The sequence below is a fragment of the Aspergillus piperis genome (assembly GCF_003184755.1).
Source record: "Aspergillus piperis CBS 112811 unplaced genomic scaffold BO85scaffold_31, whole genome shotgun sequence".
Classification (NCBI taxonomy): Eukaryota; Fungi; Ascomycota; class Eurotiomycetes; order Eurotiales; family Aspergillaceae; genus Aspergillus; species Aspergillus piperis.
Window position 1 is genome coordinate 267,249 of NW_020291621.1, and position 26,874 is coordinate 294,122.

The 26,874-nt window shown below is 45.1% G+C and overlaps 10 protein-coding genes across 10 annotated transcripts; 7 read left to right on the forward strand and 3 right to left on the reverse strand.

Moving 5' to 3' along the window:
• The first annotated feature begins 1,413 nt into the window (after positions 1-1,413).
• Positions 1,414-3,322, forward strand: BO85DRAFT_454021 (uncharacterized protein). Its single transcript, XM_025661183.1, has one exon. It carries the CDS (start codon positions 1,433-1,435, stop codon positions 2,831-2,833), a length of 1,401 nt encoding a protein of 466 aa, XP_025510432.1. The 5' UTR covers positions 1,414-1,432; the 3' UTR covers positions 2,834-3,322.
• On the forward strand, positions 3,063-4,520 carry BO85DRAFT_202114 (LysM peptidoglycan-binding domain-containing protein). Its single transcript, XM_025654546.1, has 3 exons — positions 3,063-3,611; positions 3,688-4,387; positions 4,472-4,520. The coding sequence occupies exons 1-2, from the start codon at positions 3,292-3,294 to the stop codon at positions 4,253-4,255; spliced, it is 888 nt and encodes a 295-aa protein (XP_025510433.1). The 5' UTR covers positions 3,063-3,291; the 3' UTR covers positions 4,256-4,387; positions 4,472-4,520.
• Positions 4,383-5,227, forward strand: BO85DRAFT_202110 (uncharacterized protein). The gene is made up of 3 exons (XM_025654545.1): positions 4,383-4,387; positions 4,465-4,528; positions 4,644-5,227. Exon 3 carries the CDS (start codon positions 4,650-4,652, stop codon positions 4,827-4,829), a length of 180 nt encoding a protein of 59 aa, XP_025510434.1. The 5' UTR covers positions 4,383-4,387; positions 4,465-4,528; positions 4,644-4,649; the 3' UTR covers positions 4,830-5,227.
• Positions 5,228-7,551: 2,324 nt separating this feature from the next.
• BO85DRAFT_472684 (wax synthase family protein) lies at positions 7,552-9,556 on the forward strand (the record flags this gene model as incomplete). The annotated part of the gene is made up of 3 exons (XM_025662577.1): positions 7,552-8,375; positions 8,451-8,588; positions 9,321-9,556. Exons 1-3 carry the CDS (start codon positions 7,724-7,726, stop codon positions 9,554-9,556), a joined length of 1,026 nt encoding a protein of 341 aa, XP_025510435.1. The 5' UTR covers positions 7,552-7,723.
• A 2,404-nt stretch (positions 9,557-11,960) lies between these two features.
• Positions 11,961-14,872, reverse strand: BO85DRAFT_202174 (glycoside hydrolase). Its single transcript, XM_025654547.1, has 10 exons — positions 14,486-14,872; positions 14,377-14,427; positions 14,172-14,317; positions 14,021-14,102; positions 13,915-13,955; positions 13,640-13,813; positions 12,521-13,587; positions 12,287-12,436; positions 12,078-12,200; positions 11,961-12,010 (listed from the first exon to the last, which is right to left on the reverse strand). Exons 1-9 carry the CDS (start codon positions 14,584-14,586, stop codon positions 12,123-12,125), a joined length of 1,890 nt encoding a protein of 629 aa, XP_025510436.1. The 5' UTR covers positions 14,587-14,872; the 3' UTR covers positions 11,961-12,010; positions 12,078-12,122.
• Positions 14,873-15,610: 738 nt separating this feature from the next.
• BO85DRAFT_463907 (LysM domain protein) lies at positions 15,611-17,325 on the forward strand (the record flags this gene model as incomplete). Its single annotated transcript, XM_025661951.1, has 3 exons — positions 15,611-16,007; positions 16,175-16,530; positions 16,612-17,325. 3 exons carry the CDS (start codon positions 15,611-15,613, stop codon positions 17,323-17,325), a joined length of 1,467 nt encoding a protein of 488 aa, XP_025510437.1.
• Positions 17,326-17,908: 583 nt separating this feature from the next.
• Positions 17,909-19,210, forward strand: BO85DRAFT_431574 (uncharacterized protein). The gene is made up of 3 exons (XM_025658338.1): positions 17,909-18,123; positions 18,197-18,585; positions 18,642-19,210. The coding sequence occupies exons 1-3, from the start codon at positions 18,043-18,045 to the stop codon at positions 18,928-18,930; spliced, it is 759 nt and encodes a 252-aa protein (XP_025510438.1). The 5' UTR covers positions 17,909-18,042; the 3' UTR covers positions 18,931-19,210.
• A 769-nt stretch (positions 19,211-19,979) lies between these two features.
• Positions 19,980-20,521, forward strand: BO85DRAFT_443194 (uncharacterized protein; the record flags this gene model as incomplete). Its single annotated transcript, XM_025658867.1, has 2 exons — positions 19,980-20,178; positions 20,220-20,521. 2 exons carry the CDS (start codon positions 19,980-19,982, stop codon positions 20,519-20,521), a joined length of 501 nt encoding a protein of 166 aa, XP_025510439.1.
• Positions 20,522-20,799: 278 nt separating this feature from the next.
• Positions 20,800-22,686, reverse strand: BO85DRAFT_524390 (uncharacterized protein; the record flags this gene model as incomplete). Its single annotated transcript, XM_025665412.1, has 3 exons — positions 20,800-22,093; positions 22,172-22,593; positions 22,642-22,686. The coding sequence occupies 3 exons, from the start codon at positions 22,684-22,686 to the stop codon at positions 20,800-20,802; spliced, it is 1,761 nt and encodes a 586-aa protein (XP_025510440.1).
• A 1,012-nt stretch (positions 22,687-23,698) lies between these two features.
• Positions 23,699-26,434, reverse strand: BO85DRAFT_524391 (NAD(P)-binding protein; the record flags this gene model as incomplete). Its single annotated transcript, XM_025665413.1, has 4 exons — positions 23,699-24,027; positions 24,072-24,253; positions 24,425-24,700; positions 26,412-26,434. The coding sequence occupies 4 exons, from the start codon at positions 26,432-26,434 to the stop codon at positions 23,699-23,701; spliced, it is 810 nt and encodes a 269-aa protein (XP_025510441.1).
• Positions 26,435-26,874: the final 440 nt, after the last annotated feature.

Below are 26,874 nucleotides of genomic sequence, written 5' to 3' on the forward strand. Positions count from 1 at the left end.
ATTATAGTATTTAAATAATATTATAAGATTATGAGGATTCTATATAAGGAAGAAATAGAAATTATTAGAAAAGAAATAGGGTCCTGTATATTAGATTCACAGTTTAGAGGCTTGTTTAGACTGTAGGCATCCTGTAAGAGCACCCTGGCTATGCTATATTAGGGTAACCCAATTTATCTATCTATCTATCTATCTATCTATCTATCTATTTATCATGTACTAGATGTCGCAGGGTTGATTAGTGAAGATATGTGTGGGAAAGTGCTGAAGTATATCTAAAAGAATCAGTGCCAGGTTATGTAAATGTTTTGGGGGGGTTTCTGAGACCTTGTAATATTCCTTGGGAGTATACAAGATAATCTGAAATGAGGAAGAAATAAATATTATAGTAAACAAAAAAAATAAGAGAGAAGAGTAGATGAAGAATGAAACGAAAAAGATAGAAAGATAAAAGAAGAGAAAAGAAGAGAAACAAAGAAACGAGAGAAATCAAAGAGAGAATAGGACAATAGATGGAAACGGAAAGCAACTGGGGAAAGAAAACCGAAGAATTAGGACAAAGCGCACGGGAAAGTACAGCAGGGCTTCACCCTTAATTATCATCAATCCGATTCATCAAGGTACTTATTCTACTGATTTTATTTGAATGGTAGCAAGTATCAGTACCAGTTAACAGGCGGTTTTTTCATCATCATAAAAGGGGTCAATATCATAAATATATATTTATTACTCTTACTTCATTCAATGTATAACCATAATAGTGAGTATACTAAAGCAATGCATGCTTCTAATATAATAGGCTAAGCTATGATAATAACTTATCACGACGAGGATAATGCATAAAGTATATTACTGAAGTATTATAATTAACGGTTACAGGAATCCTAATAAATCATAAAAAAATAATCAAATTTACTCCGAGCGCTGCCTTTACCGACGCTTTCTGCCTGACAAGTCCGCCTTACAAGTATTAACTAGCAGGGGTCTGTAACATCTAGCTACTTTTCATATCTAAGCAGCAGCTAAGATAACAAGTGAGTCCGTTTTTCCTTTTTTCCATTTTGCTAACCTCCATTTAATGCTTCATTCTATTAGTCTGTGGGTACTTCCAATTACTGCAACGCTGCCGGTAGATGCTATTCTTGAATCAGACAAATTACGTCACGTGCGGAAGCATGAGAGACGGAAATCTCGCAGTTCCATGGGATAGTTAACTAGCCGACTCGGTTGTCGCTTACTACTAGTATATTACTTAAAAAAGAGACAGAGGTCTTACATTTACACCAATCAGCGAAAAGCGGCAGAAACCCCAAGCAAGCAGAACGGTCAGCACGGCGGTAGGATTGGGAGATGGAACTAGTCATCTGACTGACAGTCCTACTATCCTCTCGTCTTCAGCTACCACCGCCTTCCCGTCACCCCAGAAAAAGCAATGGCCAGAAACAAGAATATTGCGCAAATCAAGCGACGACAATGGACTGCTCAGTTTTATTCAGACCACACCAGCCAGCCTGCAGCTCTGCTAGCCTACAAAGCAACCACACCGGAACCTGAGGCGATACATCCAGCCTTCGCAATCCAGGTCTATACGACTGTTGCCCTCGATCAAGAAAATGATCTCATCGCTATATGCCGATACTTATCCCGTGAGATCTCCACATCACCCTGGCCGTCATTTGAGATCTATTGTGCCCCACAAACTGATGTATTCGCCTGCGTGGAGCATCAACGGCGTGAGATCTTCCACCGCAAGGACATCTCATCATCTCAAGATGATGGTTTCTTCCCTGGAATCGCCAAAGTCGCCCTCAGCAGAGAGGATCCGGACCTCCAGGGACTTATATTAGTTATTATGTCCTACAGTTTCCGCGGCCATCCGCATTATGCGGATCATGAAGCCGAAACCGGACCTTTGTTCGTCAACTTCGATCGCTGTTTCCCGTACCAGGCTCGCGTTAACCTGCCATCACCCAACCGTGATGACGACGAGGGATGTGAGGAGGAAATTTGGCCGGAACAGGAGGAGCTTGTGGTCCGCAAGTGCCGGGATATCTACCATGTCCGTCGAGAATTGGCCTCCCTTCACATTCGAAGTCAGCGTGATGATGTGGTTGAGGATTGTGTGTACGACTACGGCCTGGGAGAGGATGAGGGTGACCCTAACCGGTCGATTGAACTACCTACGCCGGAGGTTGTAGAGGCGTGGCAGCGCAGAGCTGACTCACTGCCTGATGAAATTGCTGTTATCCAGCCATCCTCCGACATAGGGTCTGTTGTCTTGACATCAGGCGCTGTGCCTATCCTGGAGCCAGAACTCAGGTATATCATATACGTCACATTCACTCACAGCAACGAAAGTCCCTTGACGTTGCAGATGATTGGGCGCGCTTTCACTGCCGCGATCCTGGAAAGCCTCCCTGAAGGAAAGACAGTATACTTTGAATTTTATTCGGCCCCCAACAAGTCAATAGGCGCCACTCTGTCGTCTCATCGAGAATTAATGAAATCGCGACCCGAGATGGGAGTGGCCGTTTCCCCGACCTCTTTAGGACAAAGTGCCCGCAAGTTTCCACAAAAGGGGTACAACCGCGAAAACCCCAGGCACAGGGAACCCTACCAGACTTTTTTTGTGGTCCTTGACCGCCCGGACTTTCTCACCGGCCCAGGGGTGTTGTTTTTCTTGACAGATGGAGATGAGATTACCGATGAGGCGATGCGAACCGTGTACAAATTATATATGGAATGGGAGCAACCTGGCGATTACGACATATTTCGGGTTTGGCGCAGCATAGGAATCCACGAGGCGGCACTAAGGCTGGCAATGATTCATTGATTTCTGATTGGACAAGCTTCCTGTAGTCATTATTGCACCATCTCCTGTGCTCCTTGATCTCGAATTACCCCCATCCCTCGTTGGGTCTCTTTCGTTCTCAGTCTCTCTCCCTGGATCTTCCCTTGTTCACCTGTCCACATACAAACGCTGCACTCCAACGCTGCCCACATGGCGCCCATAAGCCCAGAGAACAAATTTCTCAAACATCTTTTGGCTATCCTCGGTATTCTCAAGGGGGGACGTCCTTTATTTTATTCCCTGCCTCAAGTGTTGTCAATTACACCCAGTCATGCGGTGCAGCGCTTTTATCAAACATCACTGCTTGTGGTGCTGTTGTTCCGGCCTTTTCTCCAAGTGAAACATACAGCGAAACAACATTGAAGTCATTCTGCACTACCGAATGCAGCATTGCACTGGTGCAGTGGACACAGGCTGTTGACAGTGCTTGTGATGGGGTGATGTATGTAGACGATGCTGGGGCAATTCTACCTTTATTCTCCATTGCAAGCTCTTTATCATACAATTTCAACCAAATCTGCCTGACAAGCAGCGGCGAATACTGCAATATAGTCCTGGGAAATCTTACCGCATCACTAACTGAAAACTCCAGCGCAACGGTCATCTGTGACGACTGCTATTTGCTTTCTTTGTACAATGAGGCGCTATTCGAGTATGGAGATGGGCCACTGGTCCGTTCTAGCAGTCTGCTCCAAAGTTACACCTCCCACTGTTCGTATACAGGTTACACCCTGCCGCCGACTACTTCCACCACTTTACTGTGAGTTGAGAATTCCTGCAAATTACGTCCCCCTTGATCGGATAGACAGGGGCTAAATCCGTCATCTATGCCATAGGTCATCATATATTGCCACTTCTGCCTCCGCAACAGCAACCACAGCCGGTTGTAGCGGGCTTTCCTATGCCATCCAGTCTGGGGACACGTGCACGTCTATCAGTCTTTCTGAGGAAATCGGCACCACTTGGTTACTAATGGATAACAATCTTCCGGCTTCTTGTGCGGACTTCCCAGCTGACGGTACCCTTTGTCTGATTAATACATGTGAAGTATACACTGTACGGTCAGGAAATACTTGTGACAGTGTTGCTGCTGCACATAATTTAACCGTGGTCCAGCTGCAAGCTTATAATCCTAACATCGACAGCGGCTGCTATAACTTCAACCGGACTATTGGGTATCAAATATGCGTGAACGAGCCAGGACAAAAGTACACCATACCATCTACAACAGTTGGCGCGGCTACAGTCATTTCCACGGCTGCCGCCGTGCCTACCGACAATGCTTATAATACCACCCAGAATTGCGGCAAATATTATTTGGTCGCCGCTGGCGATGATTGTGATGTAATCACATTGACCTTCGGTATTTCTCTCGCAGATTTCCGGGTCTCAATCCAGAGATAAATGTAAATTAAGTCTGCCTCTCGAGCTCTTTCTCTCCTTTTCGTTCGCTCTTATCAGAGCATTGACTCCGGCGGCACAGTTGTACCAATCTGGATGCGGAAGAGAGTTACTGCGTCGCTCCAGTATGCAGCAGTAAGTTATGGCCCCTTGACGCTATTTTTATGAAGCTTGCAAATATTTGACCACGCACACGCTCTCTCCCATCTTAGTCGATAGCTACCCTAATGCCCCTGGATATACGGGTAGTTCTGTGGCCACCTACTCGACCATCGCGTATTCTGCCCTTCCCAATTCAACATATACTCCCATATTCTCTCTAACTACCTTGCCTCTGGCGCCATTAACACGAACATGATGCTATATATACGCTGACGGGTCTGATCTCAAGTACAACATGACTGGAGTAAGCGACTGTCTCGCCGCATCGGTTTTCTGGGCATTCAACCTCACCACGGACCTGTCGGTCTGGAATCCCTCCATCGTGAACACCACGGCGGATAATTGCACATTTGACGACAGCTATAGATATTGTGTAATAGCAGACGCACCCCCATCTCCACGGGTGACATTATAACGGAGACATACACTTTGACGGAGTACTCTTCAACCCAGATAAGTGGATCTTTAGCCACAATCACAGGCATACCAACGACGATCTCGCCGGCCACCGGGGGCCCGGTAAGCACCAGTCCCACGGCTACGAGAGTCACCATCACTTCTTCTTCGTCTTCTTCCATGCCAGTACCATCGCCAACCCAAGCCGGAAGTATCTCTCGCAACTGCAACCGTTACGAACAAATCGTGACTGCCTTAGATCTCTGGTATCTTTGAATTTTCCCGCCCGCATAACATCTAGCGCTTATAGATACTGGTTCTACTATTAAATTGACGTTGCCATGTGTGCATTTAGACACCTCCGCGGAATTCAGTTCTTCCAGCTAGTGCTTATAAGCGGGGCGCCACTATCAGTTCTTTGGTGCGCTGCGGACCTCGTCCGACGGTTGGCTTGAGGGGTTCTCTTGGCGGCGAAGCCAGTTTCAAACGATTGTATCCGCATCTGCAGTTAGCCTGCGCACGTGACAATTTTCTTACTTTATTCTTTTATTTTTTCCTTTCCGTTGCCAACGCGTGACTTTGGCGGATGTTTGTCATACAAAGATAAAGCAATTCTTGCTTCTTGCATACTCATAGTAGTACACAGCAAAATCATGCATTAGCCACATATGGCGGTGATAACTTGTTGGACAGTAATCTCTCTGTTACTGGCCTAACTAGATGCAATATATTATGGAAGGCGCTACCGCCACACCAGCTAGGCTTTCTTTATACCGGCCTTCGCTCATGCCACACCTGTCAGGATCCTGCCTGGTGTGCTTCAGGCATGATTCTCCGGCTGTCTAACGTATGGACTATCCAATAAAATACTAGAATCCTGAGTCAATAGACTCAGAATATATATTACTTATAAGCCTTAATTTACTATCTTCACAATTATGTGACAGGCTGTTATAATATCCTCGGCTATCCTCCGCCTACCTTAGTAAGTAAGGCTTGCTTTGTATCAGATAAAGCTTACTTTTTAAGTCAGGCAGGATCCCACTACCTTCTTATTTTAAATATATGCTGTCTGAAGTCTAAATCTTTTCTGCCTCAGGTGATGGTAATTCTAAAGTAGTAAGTGGTAGAAATCTGCCTGACTCAAAAAGCAAGCCTTACCTAAACAGAAGTGAGCCTTATCTAAAAGGAAGTGAGTCTTATTTACTAAGGTAGGCAGAAGGTGGCCGGAGGGTGTGGCATAAGCAGAGGCCGGTGTGGAAGAAGCCTGGCTGGTATGGCGACTGTCTCCTTATATTATTCTTAGTCTAGTGGTTAGTGCGCCGACATAATTTCTCGCGTGTGGGCATCATCTAGCATTTTGGCGACGGAAATTTTTGTTCTGTCTTACTAATGCCAAGTCGCCGGTGCAGGCGCCGGGTATCTATTGACCGTGGTTGGGTCAGTCAGAGCATAGACAGTTAACTCTATATGTCTTACTTTGTACTTCAGCTACAGACACTCTGTAGGCGGTTGTTCCACTGAACTATCAAAGAGACAGTGGAGCTGCGTGCTCGGCGTCTATGTACGCAATATTGGAGCAGTGAGGTCCTGTAACTACTAATTCAAGGCCAGCTGTGGGTAATGATATTTTTCTCGGCCTTTTAGTTGTGACTCGGTCCCTTGGGATGCATCATTCGAGAATGTCTATGCCAATCGCTAAACCTCGATTATCCTTGCTATAGTGCTGCTTCCTGCGCCCTCTGTTACTTTCAAACTGGTCTGCCTTAGCCACACCGGCTGGAGCTCGCCGACCTTCGAGCCCTTGGACTACCTCTGGTTTCCCGCGAGGTTGAGTCCCTCGCCAGTCTCTCTTCTCTGGTCTGTGCGTCGGCTCTTCCCGCAGACTGACTATCCCTCTTAGCGTACTGCCAGCATATTTTCCGGAGAAGGAGGAACAACGACGTGCCCAGAAACTAGTCTCCACGCCCTCAACTGTACTAGTTCTGAGCTAGTGCTTGAACTAAGCGGGTCTGACTCCAGCTTCGCCGTTCCCGCATTAGTCTTAGCGTTCTTCTATGCCCCTGGATAAAATGTGGCTACGGTTGAGTTACGACATCTCCAACTATAGGGATTCTACTTTGGCCCTGTGGATAGGACCAGATGATTCTTCTGGTGCCTCAGATACCTGCTACATTAGTTTGCAAGCAATGATCAAAAGGGCCCAGGAGGCTTCAGCAAACCGCTGCGCAGCGTGAGAACCATGAATGACTCCATATTCTTCAACTTCTATCGTGAGCGCGTTGGGGTCACAGTAAAATATAGTTTATTAAGCAGCCTAGAAAGGAGAGATTATTGAAAGGCCACTCATTGACGCTCTTGTTCTCTTGTTACGTCGGATGTAGGGCTTGGCGGTAGGTATTTTACTGTTCAGCTACGGCGTTAGTTTGGTTCAACGGATGTACGCCGGCAAACATCAGGCCATGGCCAAGTGCGCCAACGCCAACATGCCCCACGATATGAAAGACTTGTTGAAAAGTTGGGACCGTAGTTGGGCACATTGTTGCATCATTGTGCACCATGTTGGCAGTGATGGCCGTGGGCCTTGGTCAGGAGAGGTACATGTTATCTACTCAAATACAGAGTACGAGGCAGAGTTCGGCCGATGCATAGATTCAGGAGGTAATTGCTAAATATAACACAACGTCAAAGTCTTTGAAAGGTTTCTACATCCTACCGCCTGACTTTCTTCACCTGAGTCTCCTCGATCAACTTTCACACTCCTCATGCTATTCTGGATGTCCTCAATTCCCCCAGCATGTTTCGCTATCTCGAGCGCATTATTCTGGGTTGCCATCCACCTTCCCTGCAAAGGTCGACGGCAGCGCAATCCTCTCGCTGCATACGAGCCCCTACCTCACATGGCTCACCGGTATGAACGTGTTGTGGGCACTCTTCATTTGCGTCTGGATTCAACATGCAGTAGCCGTCCTCTACTTTGACCAAGTGAGGGTACCCAAGACGGCATCCTCGTGGCTAGCGACATACAAAATTTGGAACGATCCGCAGTGTCGCATGAGTCCCGGGCTTCCACCACGATACAAGCGTGCCAATTCATTCACCAGTCGTACAGGTTTCACATTCCACAGAATCGCCAAGGTCATCCTCTGCTGGTCTTTTCAGCTCATCTTCATCGGCCCTATGGTTCCCATTCATTTCAACTTCACCGCACAAGACTTCGCCCCCTTCCGCAAAGTCTTCTTCCGTCGCCTGCTACCTCTTTATAACAACTATCCCCCTATTACCTTCCGCGAGATTCAGATCCGCCTCTTTCTCTCAGTCTACTGGATTTGGATTGCCTACCTTATGCTTGACGTATGTAATATACTACTCTCCATTCTCTTCAGTGCCATTCTCCGCCTCGACAATCCCGATGAATGGCAACCCCTCTTCGGCAGCCCACTCGAAGCATACAGCATTCGCCGCTTCTGGACAAAATTCTGGCACCGCCTGACCGTCTTCTCATGCGCTTCCTCTGGAACACAGGTCACCCGCCGTCTTATCGGCATGGCACCTGAATGCCGAAGTGAAAAGATCTTCGTCGCGTTCTGGACGTTCTTGCTCTCAGGATTGTGCCATGTGATTTCTGACTAGCAGGCAGGCGAGCCATGCTATTCGCATGATGATCTACTCTTCTTCGGGGCGAATTTCTTGGCCAGTGCCATGGAGGTGTTAGTGGCGTGCAGGCTGAGGTTCATGAATAGATATCATGCAGGTGGTGACAAGTATTTTTGGTTAGGTTCATTAAGAGCGATTACTGCGGCTGTGGGGTATTTTGGGTTCTGAGTTTTTTCTTCTGGATCACTCCCAAGTGGCAGTATCCCAAAATGTATGCAGTTCTGATGCAAGTTCAGGGATACTAGGGTTGGCAGTAGCCAGTAGTAATATTTATGAATGGGTTTTGGTCATCAATAAGTCGGGTGATTTTGCTGATCCCTGCCGTTAACAGGACTAATTTACAAAGTAGACGGGACGAAGAAGAAATTACCAAGATTCCCAAGGCGTCCTGCCATTCCGTACTGCCTGCTTTACTAGTGAGCAAATGATATTGATTAGTCATCTTTTACCTTTGGCTGAGCCTTTCGGGCACTCAGGCACCGGTGCCTCGATATTGAAGTATCTTGCTCTACAGAGGAGAGGTGTCACATGATTGCAAATCAAGTGAGACCACGCCCCACCAGTCACCTGCCCTGAATTCTAGTCCGTAGCATAATAAATTTACGGAATACCCACATATGTTCACACTAGAGAAGCTCCTATTTACTACATCTTTCATACAACAAACCAGCCACTGCAAGTCCTCCCATCAAATTTGAACGTGAGGATAAACACAACCCACCCACGAGAGACAATGTTCTTTTCTAACCTATGCTATATTTTCAGTGTAATCGGCATTGCCACTATTTTACTACACACGCGGGCTTTTTCGGTGGCCTAATCAGAAAGACGAATATTTAATATTTTTCTAAAGACGCCACCATGCTAGACTGGCTCCGCAAACTCTTCAGTGCCAACAACACTGCCGTCGACTGGAGATACCAGCAGCGTCGAAGCCGGAAGCGAAGCAAACAGATACGTGCTCGTGAACAGGAACTACGCAGACAGAACCAGAGGCAGGAATTGAAGGGGGGGAAGCGAAGAACACAGTTCTTCTGGGGGTCACCAGGTGTTACTACCCCTGTGTATCAGACAAGGGCGTTCCAGTGATTGGAGCTGTTTACTCTACTAGGGTCAGATGATCTATCTGTTTTCTGTTTCTTATTCTTTCCTTCTAGTCCACTGATGTCAGGGAGTTGCATATCTAAGTATAGCATTCACAAACTTACTCTGTTGCACCAACTGTCTTCTGAATAGAGTGGCAATTGAACAAGTTATTCTGATAATCTGAAGACCACACTGACTAAACAAGTCAAAAGATGTTTGTGTATTCACCAAGACTAATAAGTCTAGAGAAAGAGAAAAATATATATTGACTTGGAATTAAGCTGTTTTATATATCTATATATATTTATATACATGTTGTTAAAGCTAAATTCTACTTCTATTAAGATAAATCCAGGTATTGGTTATACCACAAAAACTGGTTCTACAGTGGGTGGATATAGTACTACTAGGTTTCTAGGAGCTATGTATACTTGGACTCCGCACAATCATCTTTGACTCTCTCTCCATGATGTCTCTCATCTTTACCAACTTGAAGTCGCCTTTGAAATGATATGATACGCGACATGGCAGGATAATCCCATTTGTACCACCCACATCAAAAATGGATGGTAATCACTGAACAAAGGTGCTGTCTATGACAACATCCGTAGACACACCACTCAGCTTCTCGCCAAGTGCTTTCGCAACTGCCGCTGCCCCGGTCTTGGTAAAGGCTTTGGTTGCGGCACTTGAACTCCAATACTTGGTAACCTCATTGATACGAGCCGTCACGAAATCCTGAAGGTTCCCTTGCATTTGCTCGAAGAAGTCTTTCGAGTAAGTTATCCATGCGTCTTCGAACGAGGAGGCTGTGATGCCGTTAACATTCGGGTTATTTTGCGCAGCTTGATCGAGGGCCCCCATGGCTGCCTTGATTGCTTTATAGCCATACTCCAAAGAATCTTGTACCTGTTGCAGTATGTTAGATCCCGTGATGATCAAGAAAAAAAATAGATTTGACATACATCGGCACTGTTCAGGTATCCTGGCAGAGTATCGTAAAGCTGCAAAGAATCAGGTATCAATATTAAGCGGAGAGATTTAACAGCGCGCGGAATGACTCACATGATTAATCATGTCGACTTTTCCTTGTGCACTCTCCGCACTGAATCTCTTTGGCGAGATAATGTTGTCGAACAGTTGCCAGGCCTATGTTTGCAGTGTTAGAGAGATATACAATTGAGCTCATGGTGCATACGTACAGCGGCTTTCAGCCCGTTCGTCGGAGCGTCCAAGATTTGGAGATTGCTAATATCAGCGGTACTTCCCAGTGCATTAGCAATAGCCTCTGCAGGAGTATCCCCAGTCAGGCCAGTGGGTTGTGTGACTCCTAATTGTGCCCAAGTCTGGAAAAAGTAGCCATTCTGAGAGAAGACTTGGGTCCAGTCATAGTTCGATGCGGTTCCCGGAGCAGCCGCCCCACTAGGAAGCTTCCCAGAAAGCATGCTCGTGGCAAATTGAGCTGGGGTTTGAAGTTCGGTAACATGTTCGACCACGTAGTTGGTGCCCAGGATTCGCTTTCCAAGAGTTATTGGCAGTCCGTTACAGATGGCGGTCTTTGCGCCAGACTTGACCACCCCGTAGAACTGCCGGGTGGCAGACAGGGTTCCAACACTGGGATAGTTTTTCGCTTTGAAAGTGCTGATAGTTTTCTTGTTTTGGCAAATTTTGGGTTTGCGAGCGCGCGGGAACAGACCACCAAATATTCCATCAGAATCCTCCTCTGTCGCATTGCCTATTGACCATAACAGCTCGCGGAACTCTTCACTATGTAACTTTGGCACTGTGTAGCAGTCATCCCCTTCACAGAGTTGCGGGAGGTCATAGTCTTCGTCGCCTTGAGTGGCTAATACGGAACGTTTTGCAGTCAAACCCCCGACTTTCTCATATAATGAATACCACCGCTTCATTACATCTGGGCTTCCAGTGTTAGGGAGTGTGAAGCAGTCATCTTCGTACCAATACAGCTCAATGAAGTCTGCTGGGTTTCCATCAGAGTCAAGCTCGTCCGAGTATACGTAGTCGGTATCTGCAGCTGAGCAGAAATTAGGAGGGTCATTCGTCGGATCAGTCTAAAGACATATTAATGGAAACTTCTTTGCACAGCTTTGTAGGCCTAAAGCTACCTGGTTGAAGGTATCACAGCTACATTGAAAGATCATTAGCGTTAATAGAATACAGTAGGTTTGGATATATGGAGTTCACCAGAAGTAACTTGCTGTGTTGTGCCAGCATGGATATGAGGAGTCATGATCGATATAACTCTCAGCGACGATCCGTTTACCGGCAGGACAGCCTGTATTGCAAGTGAAAGGAGCGAGAATAGTATGGGCACGAGTCGTCCTACAGTAGATCAGTATTCGAATTTTCCCTAAAAGATAACACTGATCAAAATTAAATCATACCATGAGCAGTTCTGATAAGGAACGGGATCTGTACAGCACAAACTTTTCATCCCTAGAAAAAGGCGTTAGCAGAATTCCAGTTATTTTCGTACTGGATCGCGAAAAAATCCTGATTTTACCCTTATAGCAGACTGACTCTCCACCTTGCCCATCTACGCTATCTGTTAAGTACTCAGGATAACCCGAAGCACAACCGGCATGATTGTCACCACTTGCACAGTGTGGTGCAGAGCCTGACCATTCTATTTCCGCTCTGTTAGTGGACTATTGGAATACAATGTCGCATAAATCCCTCTTCTTGAAGGCATAAGCAGGACTTGTAACTTACTGCACTGCCCAACTGCTGCATCGGATGACGTCGAAGTACAGCATAAGGACTTATGGTTGAACCAACAGCTATGGCCCGTGGCAGATTGATCGGTTGCGACTTGGGCTTCTCCCTTTGAGCAGGAATGGCTACGGCAAAGGGGAGCTGAGCCTTGCTAAGTTGAATAGTTAGCATATGCAACTGCTCAAAATACTGACATCCATATTGCGGGGAACCCAGATCGAAATAACGTACCCAGTGACAAGTCGGAACATTATCCGTGGGGCAACAGTAATTGCGCTTCTGACCATTGAAGCATCCTGAGTAGATCGCCATATTTGAAGCTGATTTTCCTTTCCCGTTGGTTGCGGGGGTAGTGCCAGAAGGACAGTCTTCATCACATCCTCCCCAAACACACTGTGAGAGCGATGAAACCTGAGGGGTTTGACCTCCGAAAAGACTCTTCTTGATGAGGCTGTTCATCTCCAAAAGCTCTTGACTCACTGATCCATTGTTCGTATCTGTAGAAACCGCCCATACCATAGTACCGCCAAGGCACTTGCCATTAGCATAATCTTTTTTCATCTTAATTGTTGTCTCGTCATCGTATGAAACCCACTGATCCGTGTCCCATGTGACGATGTTGACAGCCGCATCTTTGTCAAGGACTGAAGTTGTACCGCCTTCGGCAATTATAGAGAGAATCTCCGAGTCCATCAAAGTTCCAGAGGATGCCGAGCAGTTACCTGGATTGCCGCCACTGCTGAATGGGCAGCCAGCTGCTGTACACGACGGATCAGTAAGAGTGAAGCTTCGGCCGTAAAAGCCAAGTCCAAGATTAATCTTTGAAGGAGATATGCTGTTGCGCCAAAAGAGATCCATTGTCTGGTCAATTTCAGTCAGGTTAGTGTGTGCATATACATACGGACCAATGTATGGATCTGTCGAGTCCCATGTTCCATGGAGATCATAGGTCATGACATTGAACCAGTCAATAGTCTTTTCGATCGCGACGATGTCAAAGTTCTGCATATACCAATAACTAGACGGGACAGTGATTGACAATCCGTAGTTGTGACCTGTTGAGCCCAGTGCAGTTTTTAGGTTCTGCAAGAATGTTGGGTAATTCTTGAGGTCGGCAGCTTTGCCAGATCTTTCCGAAGCAACGGGATACTCCCAGTCAATGTCAACGCCGTCGAAGCCATAAGTTGTCATGAATGACAGTAAGGATTTGAAAAATGCCTTTTGAGCCGATGTCGAAGCCGCAAGGTCCGAAAACGTAGTGGCAGTCGGCTGGTCGGCATCATTCATCGACCATCCACCTAGCAAGAAGTCAACAATAAAAATTCACTTGCACTATCCAGAGTTCCGTACCGATGCTTATCCATGTCTCAAGGCCCGTATTGTCCTCTTTGAGACCAGTGAAGCGAGAATAAAGACCCATGTCACTCTCGCTCATAGGGGCCACCTCGAATGTGTCGGGATTTATGTAGGCAAACGCAAAGTTGAGATGAGTATAAGCACCAGCGGGGAGTGCTTCGGGGACCACTGTAGTATTGAAGAAATTGTTAGCCATCGTATTGATTCAAAAATTTGACTCGATTAAGATCCAACCATCCTAGGAAAAATCAAAGCGAGTGAGAACTTACTGGCATCACAAGCCCGGCTGATTGACCATCCTTCATAGTATCTGATTTGTATCTTAGGATCAAAAAATATTAAGTCAACACTAAAGTCAGAATCGTGATAACTCACCCAATTGATCTTCCATCCGCTGAACTCCCACTGCAGGAGGGCTTCTTGACGGTCTTGTTCCCGCAGAAATCTGAGGTAGTTCCTAATGATCACAATCCGGATTAGCAAGATCACGGCCAAGAAGTTTGATTTGGCGTTTTTGGTGAATTACCACAGAACCCATACTTCGAACAGCAGACATTAAGGGGGCATTTTTCTGCCGTGCTCCATTCCGATCCCCAGCCAGGGTCGCACTCAGACTTCGCATCACAACTAGAAGTGCAGTTTCCGGTGCCGCAAAAGTCAGGTCCTAGTCCACTTTTAAACACTTGTTATCGCTTGCGACCTGAGATGGAATAACTGGCACTATCACTTACCAGACGCCAGAATTACCGCAACATCCTATGGCGCAGGTTTTCGTTAGGGAGCTTGGGATATCAGCTATAATCCTTCAGGCGCATATGGGTGCAGGAACAAGGAAAATACCAGGTATAGTCGTCGGCCGATGGAATGGTCCCTTGGGAATACGAGGGAGGCAGAGAACCGAGAAGACTTAGGACCCAGACGGCCCAAAACGTAGACCACATCCTATACTTGGACAGGTCTATAATCAAGTTTTGATGAGGACAAGGTAGAAGGAAGTCGATATTCTAACTCACAAAGTTCAGGGACTGGACCTCGCCAACGATAAAATCTCACGAAGCGACTCGGCATGTCGGCAGACTCATGAATTGTACAAATATCTTCAATTCGGGGGAATGTCGGTTCCAGCACGATTATTCGAAATTACGAAATCCCCATTTCATACAATACCCGACAAGCACCTATACCATTCTATCTCACGCTTAATTCCGCGTCTTTCAGCCTAAGAAGCTCTTCCCGAGGGCGCTATCTGGCCCTGAGGTCTGAGGGATATGTGACAGCCTAGAGCGCTTGCACTAAATTACCCCTGCTAGTGGCTGCGAACTAAACCCGAAGCATTATTGATCGGTAGCATTAAGGGGTCCAGGTGTGAATAGATCCTGTTTCCAAGGTTCAATGTAGGACAAATTTTACCGACAGGTTCACGAGCCTTATGCACATGACCAACGCTTAGCCTCCGCAATCAAGCCTTGCGTTCGGATCCGCATGGGACCAGACCATCCACACATATCCTCGAGTGCAATATGCTATCGGAACACCACGGATATGCCAGCTAGAGGAGGTTACATCGGCCCTTCATCTCTTGCTCCGCAGCCAATAAGATAAAGATTCAGGTACAGCATGATCCGGTGCGCATATGAGACTGGCATCTGTCGATTGTGCAGCTTTGTCTCATTGGTAAAGTTTCAGGAACCTTTAATACCTCCGCTTGGTAGACCCAGTTTCCCAATACAGACTTGATACAGGAGTCACTTTCTGCCATGCAAGGCTGCCGAGATGCCGGGAATATACTTTCCGATTTTCCTAGTTCTGAAATGTCTCTAAAACTAGGAGGCTTGCAGATAGGACTGAACCAAATGAGGGGCCATAGTTGCGATCTGTTTCAAGTCTAGAAGTCCGACTTGCCTCTTCTCAAGGCCCAGAGACCCTTACCGCAAATCCATTCCTTCGGTAGATCTACGGGCCATCATGAAGTCTTTCGGCTTGGTCGTTTTGGCAGCATTTTTTACCCTCTGCGAGGCACAGTTTCAAGTTCTAGATGCTGGGTCCATCGCAAACAGCACTGCTGTGAAATTTTCTGATGCTTGCCTAACTGCTTTGCAGGGCACTGTCAACTGCAACAGCAGTTTGGTGAATATTGCCGCCGCAGATGATGTTTATGGCATTAGCAATGATACATACGCCTACCTTTGCACCAATAGCTGTGGTTCATCTCTGGAAATATATCACAATACCGTCTCATCTGCTTGTCCTGGCCAGGATGAGGCTTGGAGTGGATATCCAGCGACATATTTTGGAGATGTGTACTGGGCGAGCTACAATCTGTCTTGTTTGGCAGATCCCACCTCCGGGGCGTCATGCATTGGTGAGTCGAAATTCCTGCTTCAGCCCTTTTATCGGAGGTATTCTCGCCCTATCAGACTAAATAATTGTGGATCATAGACTACTTTAACACTCTTTCGAGCAATTATACACACGATGTATCTGCAACCTCATTACCATCCTCTGTTGCATGCTCCCCATGCGTTCTAGAGTTGTACCAGCTTCTCCAAAAGACGCCATATTCATACTACGATTCCGAGATGGCATCCGATTGGTCTTCCATACAAAGTCTTTGCCACGTCACATATCCAACAGACGTCCCAAAGAATCCCACAAATGTCACTGATATTGCCGGATTTGCGCCTGCAAATTATACTTCGCCAAGCTGTTTGTCAGAAGCGACGTACACGGTTGTTTCAGGGGATAATTGCATCGCTATTTCGCAAGCGCAAAATGTTTCCACTGGGACACTTATCTCACTCAATAACTTGCTCCCCGATTGTTCTAACCTTGACGGTAACCCAACCCAACCACCCAGCGCACGGCCACATATGTCGCTCCAAATAGTATGCTTCTTAGCTAACAATGCCATGACAGCTGGCGCTTCATTGTGCCTTCCGCAAACGTGTGATGTTTACACTGTTCAGTCTGGAGACACTTGTGAAAGCATCTGTAATGAAGCAGGAATCACCTTCGTCCAATTAACCTCCTGGAACCCGACCATCAACAGCTACTGTTCCAACCTGATAGCTGGACAAGCCGTTTGTGTCGGGCAGGCAGGATCGACATGGACTGGGACAACCATCCCAGGCGCTTCAGCCACTCAAACCGGCGTCTACGCCACTACCACCGTTGCCGCTCCAAGCAACCTGGCTTATGGGACCACAACCGACTGCGGCCAATATTACGTTGTGCAAAGTGGAGACGACTGCAGCCTCGTCGCGCTGAACAATACCATCACAGTCAGTTTGTTTGAGCCGATCAACCCATCAATCAATGCTGGATGTACCAACTTGGTTCCTGGGTTGGCTTATTGTGTGCGTCCAGTAGCAAACTGGAACAGCACCAACACGACCACGACTACGACGGCTTCATATGTTACTGCGCCAGCACCAACACCTTCTGGCACCACATCTGATTGCTACAAGTGGCATGTGATTATCAGTGGAGACTACTGTGCTCTTCTGGAGAGTGAGTATGGAATTACTTTTACGCAATTACAGACTTGGAACTCCAATTTAAATTCGACGTGTGGAAATCTTATTTTGGGAAATGCATACTGTGTGGATGGACCAAGTAATGTCTCATCTACCAGCAGGATTGCTTCTGCTACGGCGATTTCGACGGCGCTGAATCTTTGAATTGCGGTCGCTGCACTCCTTCTGCTTACGAAGGATTCTAGTTTAGCAAGCATTTTAGTAATCTAAATGCTGTGGGTAGTCTTTTCTTGCTATTGACTTGAAGAACTGGGTGTACGAATATTGCCGAGTAGGGAGCGGAGATCCATAACTTCGATAATATGCAAATCATTAATCAAATAGTCGATGGGCAAAGTCTCCAGTTCTCGTCAGGTCCAATACTTGATACTCACGAATTTGGTTCGTGCACCGCTAAGTAAAAATAGTGTGAACTCCTATATACAGGGTCTAATCGAAGCATGCTATTCATTCCCGGGGCACGAGGCGTTGAAAAATGAAACGAAAAAACCAGCTTATAAACCCAGTCCCTACAACCGAAACCAGGAAAGGGAATTGGATCTGAAAAGGTCAATCGGGCCGACCGGAGATTACTTTTCACTAGGTTCCAGCATTACTCCAAGTTTATGCCTCGCTACCAGCCCTAGGCCACTTTTAATAAAATAATCGGGAGCCTAGGTTGCTATAGTTACGCTAAGCTTTCAAACGTTACAAGCTTTCTTACCGAGTGGATCCTTACCGAGCCCCGTCCCCGCCTTTGATCAATATCGCAACCTTTCTTTTCCAAATTCCTTCTTTCCCTCACCCATATGCCTTGTCAAAGCGTTTCCCTCTCCAACCCAAGACATTACATATCAAAGGCTTTAAGTATATCCGCCGAATATGTCTTCTTTACCACCCGGATGGACTGAAGAGCGACTTCGAACCATAACCGAGGATGACTTGCGTCAAATACCGGAGGAGGTAAGCCTATGATCACCTTCGAACTTTATGGAACCCTCTATTGATTCATACTAACCATCTCTCACCAACATAGCAAATCCGCCAAATTGATTTAAATTTGATCCCCTTCGACAATGTTCGAGCTCGCACAATCATTTCATTTGCAAAATTGTTCGAGGAACAAAGATCAAGTCGCGCGAGAAAGGGCATGCCCCCTGCCCCTCCAAAAGATATATTTAAGATACCCGATGATGCAGTCATCCAGGTCGTGGAAGAGAATGGATTCGATGACTTCGGTTTCATTACTTTCCGAACAGATTACTCAGATGATGAACGCTGGGATAAATGGGATGCAGAGTATGATCGCCTAATAGATTTGTCGATCGAAAGGTCCGCTGGCGGTCAGAAGATTATGGATAAATGCTTGATGCCTCGCTTTGAGGATCCGGAATTACATGGTGCTACTCATCAGCAGATACAACAGTAAGATCAACCTTGAAATTTAAATGTTGTCAATGCAGGTCACTGATACAAGCCAGATCATACTATGGGTACATAGAAACTGAGGGCTTGGCTCCGGGATTAGATGTGGGCCTATGTCTGGTTGCTGATACTGCCGCTGTAGAGTCCATGAACAGTGACCTGCCATGGGTGTATGCTTTGGATATGAATTTTGATCATTCGAGTGAAGTAGAAGAGGGGGAATACCCAGGGTATTTCCGAGTTGCTGTGGTCTCGGTGATCCCAGAGCTTTATCCCATCCTTACAGCTATGCCACCCGCGGAGCTTTGGTCCCAGGGGGATGAGATATGGCAGTCAGCCGTTTAGTCAGGAACTGTTGGTATTATAAACTAAACAGGACTGTTGAAAACATATTCTAGTAGGGAAATCTTTACAACAGGTGTGATAGGATCTACTTGTCAAGGTAGAAAACCTGTTAACTAGGTATGGAATCAGCCATTAACGTAATCAACGGTTGGATGGCCCACACGGTTGGGCGGCCCATCTGGTTATCCATATAAAAGATGCTTTTTTAAATCTATTATATCTTAACCAATACTCAAGTTAATCAGTTGTCACTATATATATAGATACTATATATTCTGATGAATAATATATAATTTTTTAAAAATTTTTTAAAATTTTTATGTATAAATTATATTAATGTATCTAAAATTACAGATAAAATATATATACTATATTATAATCAGATACTATTCATATTTATATAGATTTTTGAGGAGTATTAGATAGTTATTTATATTATTTATAATGTATTTATGTAATATTGAATCTTTTAGACTTATAATGATTGAGTTATCTTGTATTGAAAATGAGTCTTCTATATAGTATTACCAGATGGGCCGCCCAACCGTGTGGGCCGTCCAACTTCTGATTACATTAAACATAATAGCTTTATTTAATAATAACAAAGATAGCCTATATTCACGAGATAGACTGATCCTTGAGGAATCAGTAGTCTATAAAAAAAACAGTCTAGTAGGGAAATCGTCACAACGGGACAACAGTCAAATGATATCTGATGAGTTTTAAAATAGTATTATTTAATAGAGCTTTCCATGAGGAATGCAGTAATATAACTTTTATTTCTTTATTTAGTTATTCTGTGGAGTTATAAGTATTTAAAAATAATAATATATATTTATAAATTCAGTTGGTATGATCGTAAGTGATATTCTAGAATTATATGACTTCTATCTTATTTATTTTATTTACTTATCTCATATAGCTTATTTATGTTAGGGGTCACTCCTTGGTCCCAAGAGTACGTCGCCTGTTGGACAAGAAGGAATAACTAACCTGCGGGCGCCATCATCGTCGACCTGGCGTGGAGCCCGTCCTACCGCATCACCTTGATGTCGGACGACGAGTGGCCAGCGGGCTCGCAGCTCCCGGCCATCCGCCAGCTGTCCGACGTGATGTGGATTGAGTGGGCGGCCCAGGCCGCGGCCGGCGGCGTGGACGCCGGATCCCGGAAGTATATTTTCCAGATGAACGTCGTGAACATGGACACGCGGGCCGTGATCGAGCGGGCCATGGGCGGCGTCCCGGCCAGTGAGTGGGTGGGCTATACCGACTTCGAGACGACCTCCAAGGCCGGATACGCCTTGCTGGGCACGCCCAACGGCAATGCTCAGGCCTGGGCCTCATCAACCACAAGGATTCGCTGGGTGCCGACCAGAGCAATCCGGATGAGATCACCGGACTGAAGAAGGTCTCCAAGATCCGGATCTGGACCAACGAGGATCTGTGCTATATTCCTCCGGACCTGGATGATGAGTCGGATTACGAGGTCGAGGACGTGGATATGGATGATAAAGATCGGGATATGGCCCACTGCTATCACATGCTGTTCTTTATCGATACGGTATCTGAGCCGGATTTCATGGATTATTAAATTAATCCCTCATTTAAGCATCTAGGTTGGGTGCAGATAACAAGCATTAGGTATAACCTTAGATTATTATAGAAGACTCTTTCGCGGCTGTTGAAGCACTATCCTGTCCCTCTTATACCTACCTCGGTCTTTCTTGACATAGATCCCACGAAGGATTTCACATTACCTCACCGCGAACAAAGGTTTACGATATACCATACAACCATCTACCCAACAGAGGCCAATCCACTCATGCTATAACGCAACACGGTAATACACTGGTAGTAACTCAATAACCTTCACTGCAATGGCCAGCTACACCATTTCATAGGCCAGGTCTTTTCTTCTTGATCCGACGGCCACATAGACTCGAAGATCTCTAAATCCATACTTCGCATCCTCTCGCCCGGTTTACGTTTTGACTTGAACCGGTTTTCCACTCGCATCCCGGTGGCTGCATCCCACTCGACCTGCCACGCGCCACCTATTTCCTGGTGGTAATCCCCGCCTCCGAGCAGCACATGGGCTGTGATACCCGTGGATCCCTGGTACTGCCCAGACTGGCCCGAGAGGGGGTACAGTCGGAGCACTCGGAGGGATCTCCCCATTGTCTGGCTCCAGATGCGTGTGAATATCGCTGTAGCTAGCGCTTCGTCGAACGCACTGTTGATCGCGGTGTCCCGAACCGTCCACTTGGCAAGACTGCCCTGCCAGGTTTGGATTGTCTGGCGCTCGTACGCAGTGAGCTCCCGTGGGGGGAACGGGCTCTCCTGACCTGAGACTACCACGGGAAGGCAGTTAAGGTGAAGGTCCAGCGTATGGAGGGCTGGAAAACGGCCCAGGGCGTTGTAAGCGGCTGTCTCGGTTAAGTAACCCCGGTACCGTTGCACGGTAATCCGCAGCGTCTGGAGGACAGGGCAGCAGGCAGCCATGTTAGCGATCACATCTGTAGGGTATATTGGAGCAATCTGCCCCTTCCGCGCGAGTCGGTAGAGCTCGTAGTTCTGAAACTGGGGTCGGGGTCTGTGCAGCTGCAGCTCGGTTAGTGTTGGGCCGTGGCGGTCCAGGATCGCGGTGGGGAGCCATTCCGGGTGATAGGACCCCAGCAGGCAGAGATAGGTCAGGGGCGGGAGGGCATCAAACATGGCTTTAACTGCCGGGAGCCAGTTGGGAGAGGTTTCCGGGTAGTTCAGGGCGAGGGTTAGTCGCTTTAGGGCACGGAAGGGTTGCAGTTCGGCGATGGTTGTTAATAGAGCAGTATCCTCGATGGCGCCGGCGGTCCACGTGGTGAGATATCCCAGATCGGTAACGCCGGACCAGGCCTGCAGGCTCTGCGCGGTCATCCTGCTTATCAACGGGAATGAAAGCATTTCCAGTTGCGCGCGTGGATGCGTATTGACATCGTCCTCCAACGGCTGGGCCTGCAGCCACTTGGTGTATCGCTGATAGGAGCTGGGGCCCGACGTGGCGCTGATCTGCAACGTCAGACGCTTGATCCGCGGTGCTTGACGGAGAATGTTCCGCAGAAAGCGATCCGGGTGCTCGGTGTAGAAGCGGCCATTGGGATGTTCATAGTAGACGATCCAAGCGGCCCTCACCACGGGAGAGTGGACCCATTTATTTCACGTGATATCCGCTCGGTAGGTATTGGGGCTGGCGGAGAACACCGACACGTGACAGTCTGGATGAGTCTCCGCTAGGGTATCCAGCAGTGCCGGCGGGTATGAAGGGTACATTAAAAGATGAAGCCGCTTCAGATACACCAGCCGTTGGAGGAGGGAGATGATCGGGTCCCAGTCCCCTTTGTATGCCCGCAGTATGGGAGGGACATCGACATTCTCGGGGCTCGTCTCATTGAGATACTTCCCGACGTTGATATCACGTAGGTCCGAGGAGGTGCGATCCACGAGGGTGATATATCTGATATGCGGCAAGACGTGAGTGGCGTCAAGCAGCTGAAGCACATGGTGAGGTGGCCCGTCCGGCTTCAGGCGGAGAGTAAGATCTTGATAAAGACTCGGCGCCGTAATCTGGTTCCACTGGCGGTTCACCTGTGATAAAGCCCGCAGGGTTTCCCACGATACATCGCGAACCTAGCTCCAGAATTAGTTGGTTTCAAATGGTAATTGCAGTGTTCTTACTATTCCAGCAATTAAATGCTTCACCTCCAGGGGTAGATAGTCCATGTTCACGAGTCCGTAAGATGGCAGTCGACATGATGAAATGATGTAGTGACGGGTTATTATACATTGAGGACAGTTATCAGGTGACTAACTATACTCATCCCCTAGGTACGTAATACGTTCGCGCTAGTATTGCTGTTTCACACTCATCTCTTATCAGTTGTGATGATGGGGAATACCGAGGAGCGGATGACTCTTTATCCGGCCATCTTGTACCTTAGCCCTGGTAAATATCCTGCAAATCTACGTCTTAGTATCCCTCATTCATTAAGGGAAAGAGCATCGCAGTTCAAAATATAAAGAAGGGCCAGTAGTAATTAATTAATATTGAGCCTGTTCTACACACTGAACAAATGTATGGGTCATATGGGGTACAATTTGACGACTGCAATGCTGTACCAGTGTTATATCCCTACGGGAGAGACATAATATATATCTGGATTTACGTATCCCAGCAGGTGGCATGGAGGTGATCATTGGTGATCGTTATAATTTGAATACTAAGTAGTATGTTATCTTGGATTATACCTAAAAAGCCAGTACGTGGATTGCTATAATATGCAGACACTACTAACCCTGAAGGAGTGTCGGTCTTGAGCAACAAGAGACTTATATTTGTGATATGTGTAGGTATTCACAGTCAAGATATCTATTTCATTAGAAAGCCTGACCCTTCTGAAGCGTAACCAAATATGATTTTTTGACCGGTTTTTTGACCGGCTTCAACACTGACAACTAGATTCTATCACAATACTTTCGTGGCTCTCACACTGCCTCTCACACTGCGCCGTTCAATATCTGTGAATCTTTGCTTATTGTCATCTCTCAGAGCTTACTACATCGACTATAATGTTGATTACGTGGATATATTTTAAGACTGTACTGTACAATTGATACTATATTTTACAGAACACCTATCTATGAGTCAAGACCTACATCAGATGCAAACTTCCACGACCTCACTGGGTATAATCTGTACTGTGTGCAATCCCCTCCATACCATGCATGTTCTCCTTCAGCGCATCGACCTTGGCTCGCAGCACCGCATAACAATCCGACCCCAGCGGCATCCGAAGGTACGAAGCCGCCTCCGCGCAGAGACCCTGCTGCTCGACAGCATCAATATCCGCGCAGCCGCCTTCTCCGGATCGCCCCGCTGCGTGCCGTCGGCCGTGTCGTAGCGCTGCATCGCCTGGCCCAGCGCTTTCCCCTCATACGCTGGGTTCAATCCCGCCGCGGGTTTCACATACGCGGAGAGAAACCCGGTCCGGAAGCCACCAGGCTGGACGACCAACACTCGAATGCCAAATTCGCCCAGCTCGCTTGCTAGACTTTCCGAAAGGCCTGGAAAGAATATGTCAGCAGGGTCAACAAATCTCTCAGCTCACCTTCGAGCCCGAACTTGCTGGCGGAATATAACGCAGTGGCGGGACGTCCGATTAGGCCCGCGACACTGGAGATGTTGACGATGCATCCAGTCTTCTTCTCACGCATGGAGGGCAGACAACCCTGGATGACGCGGATTGGGCCGTAGAGGTTAGTGTCGATTTGCTGATGAATTTCGGTCTCACTGCCGATAACACGACATATCAGTAAGAATGTTCCGTCTCGAAGAAGAATAAGACAATAAGAAGAAGAGGAAAAAGAACAAGAACAAGAACAACAAAAGGCTACTCACCTCATATCTTCAATACTGCCCAAGATAGAGTACCCAGCATTGTTCACCACCACGTCGAATCACTCATGCTCGCGAGAGAGGCGTGCGACATGCTCCTTTGTCTTGGCATCTGTCACATCGAGTTGCGCCCACGCGCCTCCCAGCTCCTCGGAATGAGGGTAGGTCTGCTGCGCCTTGGCTATATTCCGCACCGCACCGACAACCTTATGGCCTGCGCGGATGACATGATGAGCGAGCGCGGCGCCCAGACCGGACGATGCGCCGGTGATTAGCCAGGTTTTGGTCATGGAAGTGGTTATTATTCGAAAGATCGAAATGTCGGGAAGACTCGAGATCCACCTAGCAGCGGATGGTAGCCTTTTATATTTTATCTCATTAGACAGAATCTCGGTGGTACGCATTTGACTGATGATATCATGGGCCCGGGAAATGAAATCGGAACCCCACTCGGGCTGACAGCTCGGCGTGGTCTGCAATAAACTCCGCGTGGTCTAACGCTAAATACAGAACAAGAACAGCCCTTTTCCATCTTCACCATAATGAATTCTTTTTCTTTCATAAAAAATACATATAAACGTTATACTAAGAATATGTAAATTAAGAAAACAAAGACTCCGTAATGAAAAGCTCAAATCAACACTCTCTATACTCGGTTCACAACAGCAAGAGGTCGATTGTGTCAAGCGGCTCAAGTTGTTTATTGACTGTATGATACAGTTGACCCTCCTGGCCAAATGACTAATCAAAGTTATGCTGAAATTCTACCCGCGGACATCCGCCAAGAATCCATAGATAGTCTCAGAAATATCCTGTGTTTTAGAAGATCAGACTATTTTTATATACTGGTAAACTTTCTGTCTAATTTATCTTATTCTCTAAGACATGTGCAGTATACTAATATAAATATAATTATTTTACTAATAATACAGCTAGAATACTTTTAATAGTAAATAAAATTATAAAATCACTGATTTTAAAAAAATAATATACTGAATATAGTCTCAGCTCTTTAAAATATTTTAAAAATTATTTTAATTATCTTTTGACTTACTAATTTATTTTAAATATAATTTATATTATTCAAAAAAAATATAAATTCATTTTATTATTAGTATTATACCTGCTAAAACATATATCTAGATAAAATATAATAAATAGATAATATATATAAATTATATATATATAAAAATTAAATACTAGAGAGCTTATCAGCTTAAAATTATCAAACCCTAGGATTGTTTCCCTGTCCCTGTTAACTTAGCCCTGTTGGTATATGTACTATCAGATTATATTAAGGTGGTATTAACTGATAACTGTTTAAGAAATAACTAGATTATAAATAAGAAAAGAAAAGTAAGACTGAATAATATTACACAGCTATTTATAAATAAGTACAGATAAGTATTCTGTAGCTAAACTTTTAAATATATAATTATTTAGAAATAGTATTATTAAGTATAAAGAACAGAACTAACTAAGTATATAAAAAATATTCTTATATATTTTATTTTTTATATACTATATATTATTAGATCTATTATATACTAGTCTGATAATTATAGACCGCGATAGTATATTATATATTATATATTTATTTATATACTGTAGTCATATAATATATAACCAGTTCAGATATTATAAAAATAATCCATGATTATATTAAATAATTATTTAGCTTTGTCTGAATACTATTTTTATTAATATTTTTTATCTAGTAAGTTTACATTACTAATAAATTAATTAGTAGAAATCTGTAATATTACCTCTTCTTTTTTAAGATTTTTTATTCTCAAGAAATATAAAAATATATATTTTTCTGTATAAATTAACTAGATTTTTTAGGTTTTTTTTCTTAGAATAGATTATTATGCGTTTATATAATTACTACAAAAATATTACTATTAAACTGACTGGATTATCTATAATAATATTTAAATTAATTTTTTTAATATCTGATATAACTTCTATAGTCTTTTTTATTTTATAAATTTTAAAAATTAAAATTATGCAGCCTGCACTCGTCGTGACTGTAAATATGTGATAGAATAACCTGGCTATCAGGGCCTTGCGCATTGGAATGATGTATTACAATAGTTATAAGAGTTATGAGATTATTGATAGAGGTTCTATATTTTCCTTATATCTATAAGGTGCTGATTTCTTTGTAATAAGTTACTGATCTTTCAAGGATTAGTTTATTTTATAGATATAAGCTATTTTTATTATTATTAAACTAATTTACTAATTTTTATAATTAATTTTTTATCTAGTCAACAGGCTTTCTACCCTGATAAATAAATCTTATTATATTCTGATTTTTTTATTTTAATTATTTAAGAAAAATGCCACTTCTTGAAGATAGTAAAGAAAAAAAGATATTTAATAATTATATTAATCTTAAATTATTATTAAATATAGTCCCTATTACTGAGAAAATCTAATAATTAAAAAATTATATTTATTAATTAGAACAGGCTGCTAATTTATAAAGAAAAAGAATTTATTTCTAAAAG